The sequence below is a fragment of the Telopea speciosissima genome, chromosome 7 (genome assembly GCF_018873765.1).
Source record: "Telopea speciosissima isolate NSW1024214 ecotype Mountain lineage chromosome 7, Tspe_v1, whole genome shotgun sequence".
In the NCBI taxonomy this organism is placed as follows: domain Eukaryota; kingdom Viridiplantae; phylum Streptophyta; class Magnoliopsida; order Proteales; family Proteaceae; genus Telopea; species Telopea speciosissima.
The window spans coordinates 52,433,001-52,449,846 of NC_057922.1; the positions used below are offsets into that span (position 1 = coordinate 52,433,001).

The 16,846-nt window shown below is 40.7% G+C and overlaps 1 protein-coding gene and 1 long non-coding RNA gene across 2 annotated transcripts in view; one reads left to right on the forward strand and one right to left on the reverse strand.

Moving 5' to 3' along the window:
• Positions 1-14,124, forward strand: LOC122666717. Its single transcript, XR_006333704.1, has 3 exons — positions 1-12; positions 1,384-1,388; positions 14,006-14,124. It is a non-coding gene; the product is annotated as an uncharacterized LOC122666717 (long non-coding RNA).
• Positions 8,905-16,846, reverse strand: part of LOC122666716 (beta-hexosaminidase 3-like) — a 22,568-nt gene continuing 14,626 nt past the window's right edge. The window contains exons 4-5 of the mRNA XM_043862770.1: positions 10,159-10,409; positions 8,905-9,203 (exon numbers count right to left, since the gene is read on the reverse strand). Of these exons, the coding sequence (XP_043718705.1) occupies positions 9,037-9,203; positions 10,159-10,409 (418 nt within the window). The 3' untranslated portion in view covers positions 8,905-9,036. The remainder of the gene's footprint in view (positions 9,204-10,158; positions 10,410-16,846) is intronic.

Consider the following 16,846-nt stretch of genomic DNA (forward strand, 5'->3'; position numbering starts at 1 on the left):
CACCTTGTGACAGTAAAGATGCTCCATTGTCATGGACTGGTATGACTGAGATATAGCTAGCCTGTGATATTATATCAGTTTCTACGATTCAGTAAAAAAAGTTATAAGTATCTGAGCTTAAAAGGTTAGGATTGAGGTCTTGAGGTTGCCCTTGGGGTTTGTAATGGAGGCCTCGCAGTTTGTTTTGTTGGTGTGAGTGTTGGTTGATTTGATTTTAAGAGATACTAAAAAAAGTTATGAGTGTTGGTTGATTTGATTTGAGGTTGCCCTTGAAGGTGTTTGCTCGTTCTCGAAAGAAGAAAAACAAACAGCAGACTACTAAGACCACCACCATCTCTCCTCGCCGATTGGACTTCCCAGATTCAGGTCTACCACGTGCTCCAAATGTGTCTGGTGAGTTTTCCTTCTAGTGATCCATCCTTGACCTACCCATTGCTGTTAGAAAACCAAAAAGGTTGTGTACTCAACATTCTCTTTCTAATGTTGTACGTGTCATATGATTATTTGTCTCCTTCACTTCATGCCTTTGTCTTGTCTCTGTCTTCTGTTTCTATTCCAAACACTTGGCAGGCAGCACAAGCCCATTATAAGTGGAAAGAGGCAATGAATGAAGAAATGCACGCTCTTGGAAAGAGTGACACATGGACACTGGTACCTCTTCCTCTAGGGAAGAGAGCTGTAGGATGCAAATGGGTGTTCGTAGTAAACCACAAGGCCGATGGGTCTGTGGATAGATACAAAGCCTGGCTGGTTACTAGAGGATTTACCTAGACTTATGGGATTGACTACTAGGAGACTTTTGCACCGGTAGCCAAGATGAACTTTGTAAAAGTGATTCTATCGTATGCTATGAATCAATGATGGGATCTTCAACAACTAGATGTCAAAAATGCATTCTTGCATGGTGAGCTTAAAGAAGAGGTATGCATGGACATTCCTCCATGATTTGCTTCTTAGAAGACTTAGGGCTTCATCGTGTTCTGTATGGTTTAAAGCACTCTCTCTGGGCCTGGTTTGGGAGATTCCATAAGGCCATGGTGTCGATAGGTTTCAAGCAAAGCAATGCCGATCATACTCACTTCATTAAGGGAACTCTTGCACATGTCACTATGTTGATAGTTTATGTAGATGATATTGTTATCATTAGGAGTAGTGTGGAAGAGATCGCCTCCTTGAAGAAATTCTTGGTACATGAGTTTGAAATTAAAGACCTAGGGAGATTAAGATATTTCTTGGGTATTGAAGTGGCATATTCAACTAAGGGTATTTCGCTCGCTCAAAGGAAATACACCATTGATTTAGTAACACATACATGAATGTTGGGTTTCAAGCGTGCTGACACCCTAGTAGAACCTAATTCTCATATTTGAAGTAAGGAAGGAGAACCTGTTGACAAAACTAGCTATCAACGGATAGTTTGGAGACTCATCTATTTATCTCACACTCATCCAGACATTGCATTTTTCGTGAGCATTGTGAGTCGGTATATGCATGATTCATCCCATTTGGATGTTGTGTACCAGATCTTGCGTTACTTAAAGGCTACTGGAAAAGGCATCATCTCATTTCACAATCATCTTCGCATCGAGTTATATACAGATGCTGATTGGGCAGACTGCCCTAATGATAGGTGGTCTACCTCTGGCTACTATACCTATGTTGGTGGCAACCTAGTCACCTGGAAGAGCAAGAAGCAATCTATTGTAGCTCGTTCCAGTGCGGAAGTGGAGTTTCGAGCCATGGCCCATGGCATTTGTGAGTTGCTCTGGTTAAAGAGTTTACTTTAGGATCTTGGTGTTCCATCTGAGCTGCCCATACGCCTCTACTCTGATATTAAATCTGCGATCAGAATTGCACATAATCCGGTTCAACATGATCGAACCAAACATGTGGAGATTGACTGTCACTTTATCAAGGAGAAACTCGAACAGGGTCTTGTTTGCATTTCGTTTATCCCTTCGAGTGATTAGTTGGCTGATATATTTACTAAGGGTTTACCTAGTAAAGATTTTGTCTTAGTTGTTAGTTAGTTGGGCATGGTTGATATTTATGCACCAACTTGAGGGGGAGTGCTGTTATATGGGGACAAGGGTATAATTGCCCAGTGAGATTTAGTCTGTGTTGCCCTAAGTGTATTATTGTATCTTGTACTTCATCATGATTATTACAAATAGAGAGGACCAATGTCTCATTGACACAAGTTCAATTCCCCAAAATATTCCATCAGTCTTTAATGAGCTGTGGAATTGGGACAATTCGAATTGATGTTTGAATAGACTTGTAAACATATAATTAAATAACTAGAAGAAGTACAGGGAGAGGATAATCATTAAGAGAGAAAACTAATCAAAATTAGGGGAGGGACGTGGAAATTTATATAGAGGCGTAGGTTCCGTAGGAGTTGCTCTTTTGTAGCTAGAATGCAGTTGGCTTCTAAAACATGCTAAAACAAGGGTGCCAAAAAGGTGGCTGGTTAGTGGGAAAAAAAAAACCATTTTTAAATTGGGGGTGTTGTTCCACTTATGGGGACACTTTGAGTATACAGATTTACAGTTTGTCAATTGTGACCTGTTTGAATAGCTTGTCTTCATAATTAAGTGACTGAGTTCGCATGATTTTAGGTTTTGTTGTACTTTTGCACCCACAATATCAATCTACCATAGCTGTTGTTTTCAATCTACTTAATAGCTTAATGCTATCTGAGTTCAGTACCATATGTGCTTGCTGATCTTTATCACTTGTATAAGCTTTATGTAACTTATATAAAGAAAATGTTTATGTAAAAATAATGCAAGAATAGTGACATTTGCAACAGAATTTTAGCATGCTCTACACTCTATGATAAACCCCAAATATGACTACATGTAGTGGCATTGCAATATAGAACTACATTTTGAATTAACTTCTTAAATAAGGGACTGGTTATGTCATTAAGTAAAGTAGTAAATGTTGGGCTTTTTATACAGGTTGGGTTTTGATAGAATCCAACACATTTAGATGATATTTATAATAAGGGCTCTATTATGAAAACAATGGGCTGTTTATGCATGCTAATCCTAATGGGCTGAAATTGGAATTTAAACAAGAGAGAATTGATACACTTGTTACTTATAGTGGCTACATGAAATTTACCATGGACCTATGTGAATTATTGATGCAGTTGCAGATACAGCTGAACAACTAGCCGATGTGGTACTTGGCCAACTGGACTATCCAAAAGCCTTGAGACTCTCAGCCCGCATCAAAGCCAAGAGCGGCCAAGCCTCAAAGGACCGATCCTAATCAGCTTCTTCCTATTTCAAGTAACTATTTAAAATAAAGAGAGAGTGAGGGAGGGATTAGAGGATGATTAGCAATGAAGAGAGATTAGGGGAGGATTGGTGGAGTTTGTTTATTTCCTAGAATAAATGGTGGGATTGATTGAGCATGGTCTCTTTCTACATCTAGCTTCTACCATAATCAAGTTGTAATCTTGGCCATAGGATCTTAGGGGAACCAAGATTGGGTGAAGGGTTTTTCTTTTAAAATGGCAAGTCATTGTTTGTAATTCTCAAATTTGAAATTTGAATTGAATGTGGGTCTTGGACTCTCTTCTTCAATCTTGAAGAATTGCAAAACCTTTTGTTGAGCTTTCTTGTTTGTTCTTTCTTGGATATCGGTTAGCCTTGAAGAGCAATCGAATTCAATCTCCACCCTTCATTATCTGGTATCAGAGTGCTTAACCAGGTTGGTGAGAACTGAGCTGAGCATTGATGACACCCAAGAAAAGTGGAGCTAAAACTGTTTGGTTGGAGGAGGTGAACACACGAGTAGAGACACAACAACTTTGGCAGTGTGTCGCCGAATTAACCCGTGAGCTAGAAGAGTTGCGTGTGACATTGCACAATTCCAGCGATCAGGAGACGGGTAACCAGTCATCTTCTTCGAAAGGTCTTCGGCAAGCTTGTGGGAGAAGACCACCGCAGTAGCGACCACCCATTGAGCGTGAGAACGACTGGAACCGTAAACTTAAGGGTGATCTTCCTGAGTTTACAGGTCAAGAAACCCCAGACGACCTCATAGATTGGCTGGCTCTAGTCAATGAGGTCTTTGAGCATCGGGAGGTTCCTCGAAATAAGCAGGTTGGTCTGATTGTTATGCACCTATGGGGCAAAGCCATTGCATGGTGGTGATGAGAATGACAATTTCGCTAGAACAGTAACAAAACCCCACTCACGGAGTGGCACAAAATGGAGGGGAAACTAAGTAAGAATTTTCTTCCCGTTCATTACACTCGAGAGTTGTACATGAGATTTCAGAATCTAAAGCAGGGATTCAGATCGGTTGAACAATACACTAAAGAGTACAACGATTTGATTATTCGAAATAATGTAACTGACTCGGGAGATCAGTTGGTCGCGAAGTACATCAGAGGGCTGCAACCCCAAATCATGGCTCAACTCGAGCTATTTGATATCTGGGACATCTCTGAGGCCTATCAAAAGGCATTGAAGATGGAGCGGAAATGACAAGGGAGGACAATACCAAGCACCATCGACCGATGGGGGGAGTGATCGTGTTTCCAGTGCTGCAAAAGGTCGTTCTTTAGGTGGCCGACCCAACCAGGGTGCCAACACATATGTGCGCAATTTCGATGCTGGTTTTAGGTGTTATTCTTGTGGTGAACTTGGCCATAGGTCGACTAATTGCCAAAATAAACCACATGGAATAGGCTTGCTGCTCGATAACGAACATTATGAAGAAGGTGATGATGAGTTCAAACTTGAAGGTTAACTCAAGTTTGATGAAGCTGGGCGTGACGATCACATGTTACAGGTAGTTTATAGGTTGGCCTTGCCTCCAACCTTGGCAGGAGTTCACGACGTATTTCATGTTTCTATGTTGAAAAAATACGTTCCGGACCCAGCCCATGTGCTTTCCCTGGATCTACCCGAGTTGAATGAAGATTTGACCTATGATGAGAAACTTGTTGAGATTTTGGAGCGCAAAGAGTATAACCTGTGGAATCGCTCAATTCCTTATGTCTGTGTGCGTTGGAGCAACCACGCCGAACAAGAGGCATCTTGGGAACGAGAAAGCAAGTCGAGGGTGAATTACCCTTAATTGTTCGGATTATTAGGTACGTCAATTTCAATGATGAAATTCTTATAAGGTAGGAGGAATGTTACACCTGTAACCTAAACCCTACTATTGTTGGACTTATATGTAGGTGCGAAGCTCGAGGATGTCCACGACCTATGGGATATCACCTTGAGACCAACGTACAAGATCTTCGATCATACTTTTGGCATACTTGTTGAGGATAGATTCTTGGACCGAGATTGAGGGAGGTTCATGGCCGGGTAGAGAGTACTTGACCTTCCCCTGTGCACCTGTCAAGGGTGTGAGAGGGTGCGAGCAAGTCATACTGGACCACCTTAGTATGAGACCTCATGACTGGTAAGTAGCAACACTAATTTATCTAATTCATCTAATTATTTGTCCTCCCTTATGTTGACGAATGACCAACACTTGATGTATTCATTGGGAGTCAATTGTGTACGTTCGATGCCTATTAGTGCCCCCCACCTCACTTGTTTAGACCCCTCCAAGAAGCCCCAACCCTTTTAGACCTTTAAAGCCCCTCTCTAAACCTGGCGACTGATACAGTAGGCGGCTGATGTCATGAGCTGCCAGGTACGAAGGGTGTCTCTGTGATGGTAAATTTGGCTTGGCTTGATCCAAAACCAGCCTAGGGTTTAACCCTCACTTGAATTAGACCACATGGGACCCAAATGACTTAACTAAACCCTAAGCCCATGGACATATGGTCTATTTGGGTTCCACCTTGACTCAAACCCATTTTGGACCTTAGGCAAGCTTCCCAACCAAACATGACCTAAGATCCTTAGCTAAACTAGGAAAGAACCCAAACTCTCTTCTTTCCTCTCATCTCACAACCCTAGAGAGGACTGAAAACGTGGAGAGCAAGCTAAGGGAGAAGGAGGGAGGAGAAGGAACAAGAGAGAAGAAAAGGAGGGAAGGCCCCAACTTCCATTAGAGCTACCCAGAAGCTCACAAGACCATCCACCTACTGTTGTGCACCTTTGAGAAGCTTGGTACATCAGCCTACTGGCTATTTTAAGTCAACCAGGGGGCTGTGGCAAGGGGACCTCCTTTCCCCAACCTTGTTTATCCTTGCGGAGGAGGTCCTTAGTAGAGGGTTAAAAAACCTTTTCATGGAAGGTAGGGCTGCTTTCTTCCGGTTGCCGAGAGGCTGCCAGGGTATCTCCCACTCGTTGTTTGCAGACGACACTATTATTTTCACCAAGGGGCTGAAAAGCTCGTTGAAGTAGATCCTTGGGTTTATTGGCAGGTATGAAGGTTTCTCTGGACAGCTGGTTAATAAGCAGAAGAGTTATTTCATTATGAGTTCCAAATCTTCAGAAGTTAGGGCCCATATGGTGGGGGAATGTCACAGGTTTTACCAAGAGCTTTTTACCCCTTACTTATTTGGGGGCACCTCTGTTTACTGGAAGACTTAAGATCTGTTTTTTTTATGATTTTTTGGGGAAAGTCAGATCAAAGGTTGCCAGCTGGAAAGGAAAACTTTTATCTACAGGGGGACGTGTTACGGTTTTAAAACATGTGCTTACTTCAATGCCTATACATGTCCTTGCCACCCTTGATCTTCCCAAAGCCGTGATTGGAAAATTCTATGGTATATGTGCTGATTTCCTCTAGGGAAGTTCGGATTGGGGGAAGCGTCATCATTGGGTTAGTTGGAACAAAGTGTGTAGACCGTTGGTAGAGGAAGGTTTGGGTGTTAGGAGGTTGGAAGATGTTGGGTTGTCTTTGAGGCTAAAGGGCCTTTGGCGAATTGTTTATGAAAACTCGCTGTGGAGTACATTCTTCAAAGCCAAAATTTTCAAATGTTTACACATTGCTATGGTTGAGCCAAGGAGGATTGGGTTAAAGTCTTGGAGAAATGTCCTGGCCTATAAGGACTTTTTCCTTGCTAGATCCAGGTGGTTGATAGGCACTAGTAGTTCAAATTTTTGGCTGGACAATTGGTTTGGTGAAGGCCCCCTCATCGATTTGATAGATAACGCCTTGCAAGTGGATGCATCTTTTTGTGTGAAGGATGCAGTGCTTGAGAACGGTGTGTGGGACATAGAAATATTGAACCGAATTGATGACTTGGCGATCAGGGACAGCATTGCTAATTGGAAAATTGTGTTCACTAACGATGCTGACAGGTTGGTTTGGATCCCCTCTTGTGACGGCCGCTTCACATCCAAATCGGCCTGGCATGAAATTAGGCAACGGTCCCCTCCTGCTCCATATGTGAAATGGATTTGGAACTAGACTCTCCCAACTAAAATTGTCTCTTTTACTTGGCAGATTTTAAACGGTAAAATTCCCACTACTGATGCCTTGATGTCCATTGGCATTCTGATGGCGTCCAAGTGTGGGTGTTATGGGACCCCGTGTAGGGAGTCGATTGACCACTGCCTAGTGGATGGTGTTATGGCAACAAAGGTATAGACTCATTTTTCTATGGTTTTTGATGGTGCAGTTATTCATCCCCAGGATGCGAGGAGTAGAATTCGACTTTGGCAAAGTTTGGCTAGGTCGAACAGTCTCTGTGGTTTTATCACGGGGTTTATTCCTTCTCTAATAGTGTGGGAGCTTTGGCATGAAAGGAATAACCGCAAACATGGTGAGGGTGCTAGGACTGCAAGAACCATTATATGGAAAATTAAAAGTTGGGTGAATAGCTTTTACTACCCTGTAAAGTCCAAGCACTCGGGGAGCTTTAGAGAGTCTCTAATCCTAGACTGCTTTGGCTTAAAGGATAAGTCTCCTGTGACAAGAGTGCCACGGCTTGTATATTGGTGCCCCTCTTTTGTTTCGATTAAGTTTAATGTTGACTGTGCTTGTAAAGGGAACCCCGGGCTTGGTGGTGGGGGAGGGATTCTTAGGAATAAAAGAGTCATGCTGATGGCTTTTTCTAATTTTTATGGGAATTGCACTAGCTCTGTGGCTGAGCTGAGAGCTTTGCGTGATGGGTTGAAGATATAATTACCATAAGACTCTTATGTTACAAATTTAAGTTGTTTTAGTGTTGGAGCGCGCATTTTCTGCATACGGTTCACATCTAATACTTGAACCTATATCGTAAAATAAATTTTCAGATGTTCCAAAGACTAAATGTTTGAATATTCAGATATAAAATTACCTTTATGCCCCCCTTTTTTGTTTTATTTCCGTCGACCGCTAGGTTAGATCGGCGATGCACATGTTGGTAGTCAAAGTTACCCGAAAATATTAATAAAACAAATATGGGCATTTACAATAATTGTCCCACCCAAGGTTTTAGTAATCGGTATCACTGATACTGATATCGATCCAGATTAGACGGTTTTACCCCTAAATTTCAATAAATAAAAAAATAGTTTAATTTATATTTTTACTCTTGGTCAATACCCCTGGATCGGTATCATATCGGTCAAGAATCGGTATCGGTTTCCACTGATAGGGGCTTCGGTATCCACCGATACCGATATGATTTGGCTGATCTGATACCGATTCCTCAAACCATGGCCCCACTTCCTTGGTGGCAGGAATGGAGGTGGTTACGCCAGCTGCGGTATGAGGAGCCCAGGCTTCATTTTAGTGGTGATCAAAATGAAAGATTAAACCATAAATTAATAAATAAATAGAAAAACCTATGTACCTTGCTCATGGCTCTCAATTAATCCTCCAATTCAGCAACTGACAGTGGTATTCTATTAGCTTTTAGTGATGTTAACCAAAATTCATGTTTTTCTACCACAACCTTCCTTCAGGACCATTCTTTATTTTCGAAACAATTTGCTACTACACTAAAATCTTCCAAAACTCTATAAGAGCATTCTTTGTTGACTGGAAGAACATAATTGATTTGCTAATTCTCATATATAAATGAGAAGGGATCTGGAAAAAGCTGCAGCCTTCAAGTCACAGAGAGAGGTCACAAGATTCACCTTTTAGGGACTTAAGTTGTTCAGCTTTCTACTGCTTGTAGCAGGAGCCTGGTTCTTCAGGTGCAACTCGACCTGGTCCAGCCAATGGAGCAGCAGCAATTCCCCTTTGATTCAGCAAACACCTGAAGTGAGCCAGCCTTCCCGTAACCTGCCTTGGATCCTTAGCCAGATTGTTATAGGGAGACCACAACCGCTCTTCACCCAGACATCAGAACACCATTAAAATATAAGATAAAAAGATAACAATAAAGGAAGCCACTCTACATACACATGATTGATTTGTCTGCAATAGACTTAACCAAATACAAACACTAGTGTTCAAAGATTGTTTAAATACTTAAATGTTATTTAAGGGCTATTTAAGGGTTGGTGAACTTGGTCTCTTGGCACTAACTTGCCATATGACAAACATTCATGTGATTCCACACATCCTACTGCTCAAGTTCTATCTCAAGTTCAAAGTGAAAATTACTAAATGCGACTAGACTCCTTTCACAGTGAATGCCATTCTTTTGGTTTTATGAAATTTTAAACTCATTTTTAAACAACATCGTCTACCTGGTTTGGCTATAAATTTAATCTCTATGATCGGTCTGGGGTCCTCCATCATATTAAACCACCATTGTATGTCCATTGTCCATGTCTGCCACATGACAAGGGAGTTAGAGTTGGTGATGAAGCAGGAGTTTACCAACCCTTTTGATGTTTAGTTTTTTCCTCATGAGATCCATTAAAAATGACAGATGGAGAGAATATATATAAGTTTCCATGAAAAATAAAGGAATCAGTAGATAACAAAGAGGAAGTAAACTCCATGGTAACCTCCATGGCGGGACGTGATGGGCTACCATTGGTGTGGAAAGAGGCCAAGGATTGGCAGATTTGGACAATCTTAACCATCTCAACCATAGATTTTCTTAAGGACTGTCACCATTTATTTTCTGCTCTTGGAAGGAATCAAATAGGAATTACCAATACTAAAACCAAGTTAATTGTTGGTTCGTTTTCATGTTGTGGCCAATCTAAAGTGAGTAAAACCCTTGCATGGAACCATGAGATGTGATATTTTGCATGTACAACCATTTATGTTACTCTGATAGTGGAACTCCTTTTAAAAGCAAAACTGAAGGAGAAATAATTTGAGAATTACCTGCTGCTGCAGCAGCTCGTGGCCATATGGTTTGCTCAAGATCTGACCCATCAACATGTTCACCCCACATGCAAACCTCACCACCAATAACTAATTTCTGCTGCATGGGGTTTGTGATATTTGTGAGTGGTTCATTCATATAAAATTCCTCCCATGTTGCATCCAAGTGGTCCAAGTACCATTTGTCCTGGTTGCTGACAATGCACCTCAGGCCTGCTGCAACCACTTTCTGAGCAACACCACCTCCTAGCCTGTCCAGGACATTATAAAATAGTGAAATTCTTGGGCAATGACAACAAAAGAATCAAATCTTCCATCAATATTCAAAGGATATCTTTCAAAACCCTAAGTAGCAGTTATTTATCCTGTATTCTGCAATGCTATGGCTACAAATTGGTTAAAATCCCATAAGAGAATATAAGACTCAAATTTGAGTCCCATTCACAAATCATTACAGGTGGGTGACTATGACTTGGCATGGAAGGGAATTGGAAGGGCTATCACTGTCCTAAATGGCTTCCAGTTACTCTTAAGTTGATAGAAATGAAGATGTAATTATGTAAGTGTAATCAAAATGGCAAGATAAGCATTTCTACTGGATCTGGAACCATTTTGGATACTAAATATTGTTATCCAGTACACAGAAATGCCAAAGAATGTCACAATTTGATTACAATCCTTAGTAATTATTGTAGCTAGATCTTATAAATCATTTTTGCACTGTGAGATTAGAGTCCGTGAGTTTATATGCATATTTGTGCACTTCATTATAAGCCAAGATATTTAAACCCTTGTAGCTTTTTCAGTTTCATTTCCATCTCCTCCTTTTTCTACTTCCTGATAGTTCCTTTCAACTCTACATTTATTTGTGTAATTTTTTTCATTGATAACAGAATTTCTCCGGGGCAACAAAACAATCATCATATTTATACATTTTGATTATGGCGAAGAAATCAAAAGCTTCTTAAGCTGTTACTTTCTATTTTCTTATATAACATTTTTTTCTTTAAATGGCAGTTCTTTTCTGGGAGCCGTTAGCACACCTCATTTTAACCCGGAAACTATGGCATGCAGAAACTTAGTAGAGACAATAGTATATTTGTTACTGAGTCAGAGACAATAATACCTAACAGTAAATAAAAAACAGATCCAGGAGAAGAGGATCTGCAGGAGAAGAAACCAGAACCAGATAAATAGGGCTCAGAATACCCTACTCGATCACAAATGCTGAATATGAAAAAAGGCTTCGTTCATGGAAGGAATATTTTCACCAGCAAGGATTTCACTCCAGTATGTTGGAGTTCAAACTTAGCCATTTAAAACTCAGCTTGTTACTGTTTCAATTGTTCCCAATTAATAGTGAGGTTGATACATATTGAGCTCCTCCCACATCCCTTTAAAAGTGCTATAGTAATCACACTGATTTGTTACCTTCCTTGAAATTAAAGATCTCATTTTAGAAAAAAAATTCAAAAAATATTCATAATTTGAGAAAAAAATTCCTTAATATCTTCCCAAACAGTTTCATATTATTACACGGCTACACTAGAATAGTATCATTCTCTTATCCTTTCTTCATATTCCTTAGAGGCTAGGGCTGGAGGATCAGTTGTAAGCATGGTACAAGATTTCATGAAATATCGCCGATATATCAGCATATTTCGGAAATCTCGAGCCATCCGAGACAAAATGCCCAAGCGAATTGAAAAAATGTACAAATTTCGGCGATATTTTGACATATTTCGGGATATTTTGGTCATGTACCGAAATATCGACCAAAACTGTTACAAAGGCTTAAAGGCCTCACGTGACTCAGCCTTTAAAAGCCAAATCTTGCAGGTCTCGGTCGAAATTGAGCTCTCCTTCCTTCTGTTTTTTGGTTGCTTCCACTCTTCCAAGCCTCATTCAAGCATTGTGTGGCATCATTCTCGACGGATTGTCGCTGGAAACACGTCGGAGCCTCATCCAAGCACATCCTCCAAGGATTTTTCACTATTTAAGGTAATTCTTTTTTCTTTAAGACTAATTTTTTTTAAAATAGTATGTTCAATACATGTTGGATGGTGATGATATTAATATATGTTAGACACCGGAGGCCGATCTACACCCTCACGGTGTCGAAATTTTTTTTCCATATGTATTTTATTTTTTTAATTTTCTGATTTAAAAAATTGATTTTCTTACAACAAAAATAGTTATAAATTAGGGGTAATATAAATTGGATGGGGATTAATTAAATATATGTTAGACACCAATGGCCAATCTACGGCTTCACAATGTTGAAATATTTTTCTACCCATAAATAATTATTTTTATTTTTGGAAATTAGGAAAAAATATTTAAATATTAAAAAAAGAGGAAATAAATAAGGAAAAATATTAGGTTTTGGTTTGAAAAATCATGAAAAAATATTAAAGTAATTTCTACATGTTTTTTAAGTGCATTGGATATATATTATGTTTAATCATTTCGGTTTTGTTGTGTTAGATCAATAATTATATGAAAATTATTTATAAACAATTGTTTTTAATTATGAGAAAAATATAAGGGTTAGGGGGAAAATATTAGGTAGCTACACAATTGTTTTACTACTCTCAAAGTCTCAATTGAAGTACTTCTACATTAAGTTTTTAATCATTTGTTTTACTTACATTGCAGTAAACAAGTATTATTATGGCGGATCGTGAAAGACAACGTGCGAAAAGAAACTAGAAGGTAGGGTAAAGTAGTCAACAGAGGGAGCAGAGGGAATATAGAGAGTAGAGGCCAGCCAGGCAGCCTAGGGTTGACATTGCATGGTTACATGGCACTCCAATTGATGGGGATAAGAGAAAATCCGAATGTAACTATTGTCACATGTAGTTTTTGGGAGGTGGGTCTGGTAGACTTAAACAACATCTGATTGGAGGATCTGAAGATGTTGTAGGTTGCCATATGGTCCCTACTCAAGTAGCTAGGGAAGTTGGTGATAGTTTGAGGGGAAAGAATAAGAGGAGAGCTGAAAAGCAGAGGGTAAGGGAACAACTTGAGGAGGCAGTGAGGAGTTTCATGGGAGGAGGAGGAGGAGAATACCATGATGATGATGGTGATGACTCTGATGATGATGACAGTGATGACCCCATCTATGTGCCTGCTGATATACAGACACCAAAGGAGGCTAGGGACTTTTGACGGTCTGTTTCGAGGAGTAAAGTTAGTTTTTAAGAAGATCAGTAGAAACAGAGAGTAGGGGGTAGTGGAGGAGTAGACACATTTGGAGGTTCTAGAGTTGGGGGGTTGTTGAATCCTTTTAAAAGATCACAAAATATGAAGGCAGCTCCAACACCGCTATCGGTACTAGTACCACCATCAGTATCAGATCCTAAACTATATAGGAAGAAGGGAAGCACTCAACCAAAAATCAAAGGAGCATGGAAGTTAGTGAAAGAGTAAATAGCTAAGTAGATGTTATACTATACCATCCCAGCAAACACCGCACAAGGCCCCCATTATGATACCATGATTGATACAGTTGAAGAGGCTGGCCCAGGGTTCAAGGGGCCCACCCCATATGAGGTAATGAATGTTTATTTACCTCAACAGAAGTCTGAGATTGATGAGTACATTGGGGAGATGAGGAGTATGTGGGAGACATATGGGGTGACAATAATGGCAGATGGTTGGACTGGGCCTACAAGAAAGTCCATCATCAATTTTATGGTATATTGTGATGGGAGAACAGTTTTCCTCAAATCTGTGGATGCATCCGAAGAGATGAATGATGCAAAATATATTTATAGATTGTTAAGGAAGTGGTTGAAAAAGATGTAGGAATAGAGAACATTGTGCAGATTGTAACGGATAATAGAAGCAACTTCAAAAAGGCCGGTGAGAAGATGATGAATAACAGTAAGTACCGGCTCTTCTGGACTCCTTGTGCGGCCCATTGCATTGATCTAATGTTGAAGGATATGGGGAAGTTAAAGTTAGTGAAGACTGTGGTGGAAAGTGCAAGACAAGTCACCAACTTTGTATACAACCACTCCTTCGCACTAAGTCTATTGAGGGAAAAATGTGGGGGTGACTTGGTGAGGCCAGGCATCACTAGATTCGCCACAAACTACACTGCCCTAAAAAGCATTGAGACAGAGAAGGTCGGGCTGAGATCTATGTTTGCTTCTCAGGAGTGGTTTGGATGGAAGGGTTTCAATACCACAGGTGGGAGGGAAGTACAGGCAACCATGTCCTCTGAGGAATTCTGGACAAAGCTAGGCAAAGTGGTGAAAGTTTTGGAGCCAGTAGTTAAAGTTCTACATATAGCGGACTCGCTCTCAAGGGCCCCATCATGACAGTCCTATATGCTGCAATGGACTTGATGAAGGATAGTGTCTACAATGTGGCTCCTCGTAGCAGCAAACATTTCTTGGACGTTATCAATGCTCGCTTGGAGAATCAACTTATGCATCCATTGCATAAGGCTGGTGAGTAATTTTATTTATGTAACTAATTCATATCTTAGTTTCTTAGTAATATTACTAATTACAATATCTCATTTATATATGTCAATTTTTAGCATACTACTTGAACCCCAAGTATCAATATAATAATAGGCTTGGGTTGGATACTCAACTTATTGATGCTGTGAAACAAGTAGTAAAAAAGTTGGAGTCAGATGGTAGACTACAATCTATATGCAACAATAAGGTGAGTCTTATAATTCATTTAGAATATAATTAGTAAGTAGTAATTAGTTAATGAGTCATTACTAATTTTCCACATGGGTATAGATAAAGATTTTTAGGGATGCACTGGGGAGTTTTGGAACCGATGCTGCAGTACAAGACAGAGCACGTGGTGATGCTTGTACTCAATTCAATATCTTATTCTTTTAAATTACATATGTATTGAAAGTTGTGAAAATTTTGACACGTATTTTTTTGCTGTAAACTTGTAATGCAGCTAAATGGTGGGTGTTGTATGGGGAATCAACTAAGAATTTAAGGAGAATAGCAATCAGGTCCTTGCTCAAACATGTTCCTCATCTGGCTGTGAGAGGAACTGGAGTACATTTTCACTCATCCACTCCAAGAGGCGCAACAGATTGGGTTCCGAACGTCTATCTGACATGGTATATGTGCATTACAACTTGAGGCTGAAACTGCAACACATACGCATGGGTTATGAGGGACAAAGGGGCACTATTGACCTCGCCGACATCTTTCAGGTTGACTCAGATGATGAGGACCCTATTGTGGATTGGGTCAGGCATAGAAGTGAGACAGCGTTGGATCAGGAGGGAGGTAGGCCAGACCCTGTGATAGCTTCTGAGATGGGTGCTGATGTGGATGACTATATGGCTGACGAGGGTCAGATACATGCACGGGAAGCATCACCAATACCATTCCAGCCCACAGGTAGCAATGCTGATGAGGATGATGACGGGTCCAGGTCCTCAGGTGATACTGGTAGGAATCAGACTCAGACTGGAACTGATGGTGATGGTAATGATGAAGGCAGTGATGATGATGATGGTGGTGGTGGTGGTGAAGCATTTGATGGAATGCGAGAGCATTCTGTGGTAGACCAGTAGACTGCGCCTGTAAAGCCAGTTCGATTCACCGGAGAACACAATTTGATCATGCCACACAAGATACGGACCACGATGCACATGAGGCTGCACCCGCACCCGCACCCGCACCCGCACCCACACCCTCATGTACCCCCTTATCATACACCAGGAAGCGTAGGGGTCGGCAGACATAGGTTGTTGATTATATGGATATTGATGAGTTATCTAACTCTGTTGGCGGATTGAGTATGGGTGATAGGGAGGGAGGATCGAGTGGGCATTGGCGTGCCCCATCTTTTGACGTACATACCACTCCATCGTCATCGGATTATAGTGCATCATAACCTCAAGGTGGATATGGATATGGGCAGTTCGTTGGGGACTATGACTGCCAGTCCCAGTACCAACCCCAGGGACGTACTGGTCCTACTGGATCATCTTTTATGGACGACATCATTTCATACCCTAACTACCCAACTCACCAGCCATACATGTTGCTAGCAGGCCCAGCACCGTCATCACATCATACTGGATCAGTGGGTAGTCATGGTTCTTCTTCACAGTCACAGATTGGTCATCAATATCCTAGGATAGGTTACCTTCTATATGTTGATGACTCCATTTACATAGCACTTGTGGATGACTACACTCGTTTCTTCTCCGAAACTATACCGTGGTCCATGTATGTCCTTCAGACAGAGGACAATGGATGTCGACTCCAACGGAGCATGAGTGGAGTCGATCCAGGAAGGCATAGCAATTATTATTAGGATTTGTTTCATGATAGTTGTCAGTCTTGTGAGTTGTGAGTCTTGTGACTTGTGAGTTGTGAACATGTGACTTTGTGAGTTTGTGTATTGACTATTGAGTATTGAACTAATGACTTTATGCACTTTTTTTGCAATATGAAGTTTTAAATGTGTTTATTTAGCTTAAATAAGGGTGTACATGAAGTATCAGGCCATAATATGGCCAAAAACCCACCGAAATGGACTGCTGAAATATGGCAGAAAAAATACCATATTTTGGCGAAATTCGTTACATTTCGGATATTTCGGACATCTTGGCCAGCCCGAGATACCGATATATCGCGAGATCTTGAACCATGGTTGTAAGATAATTTTCTTTTGCATTAATATA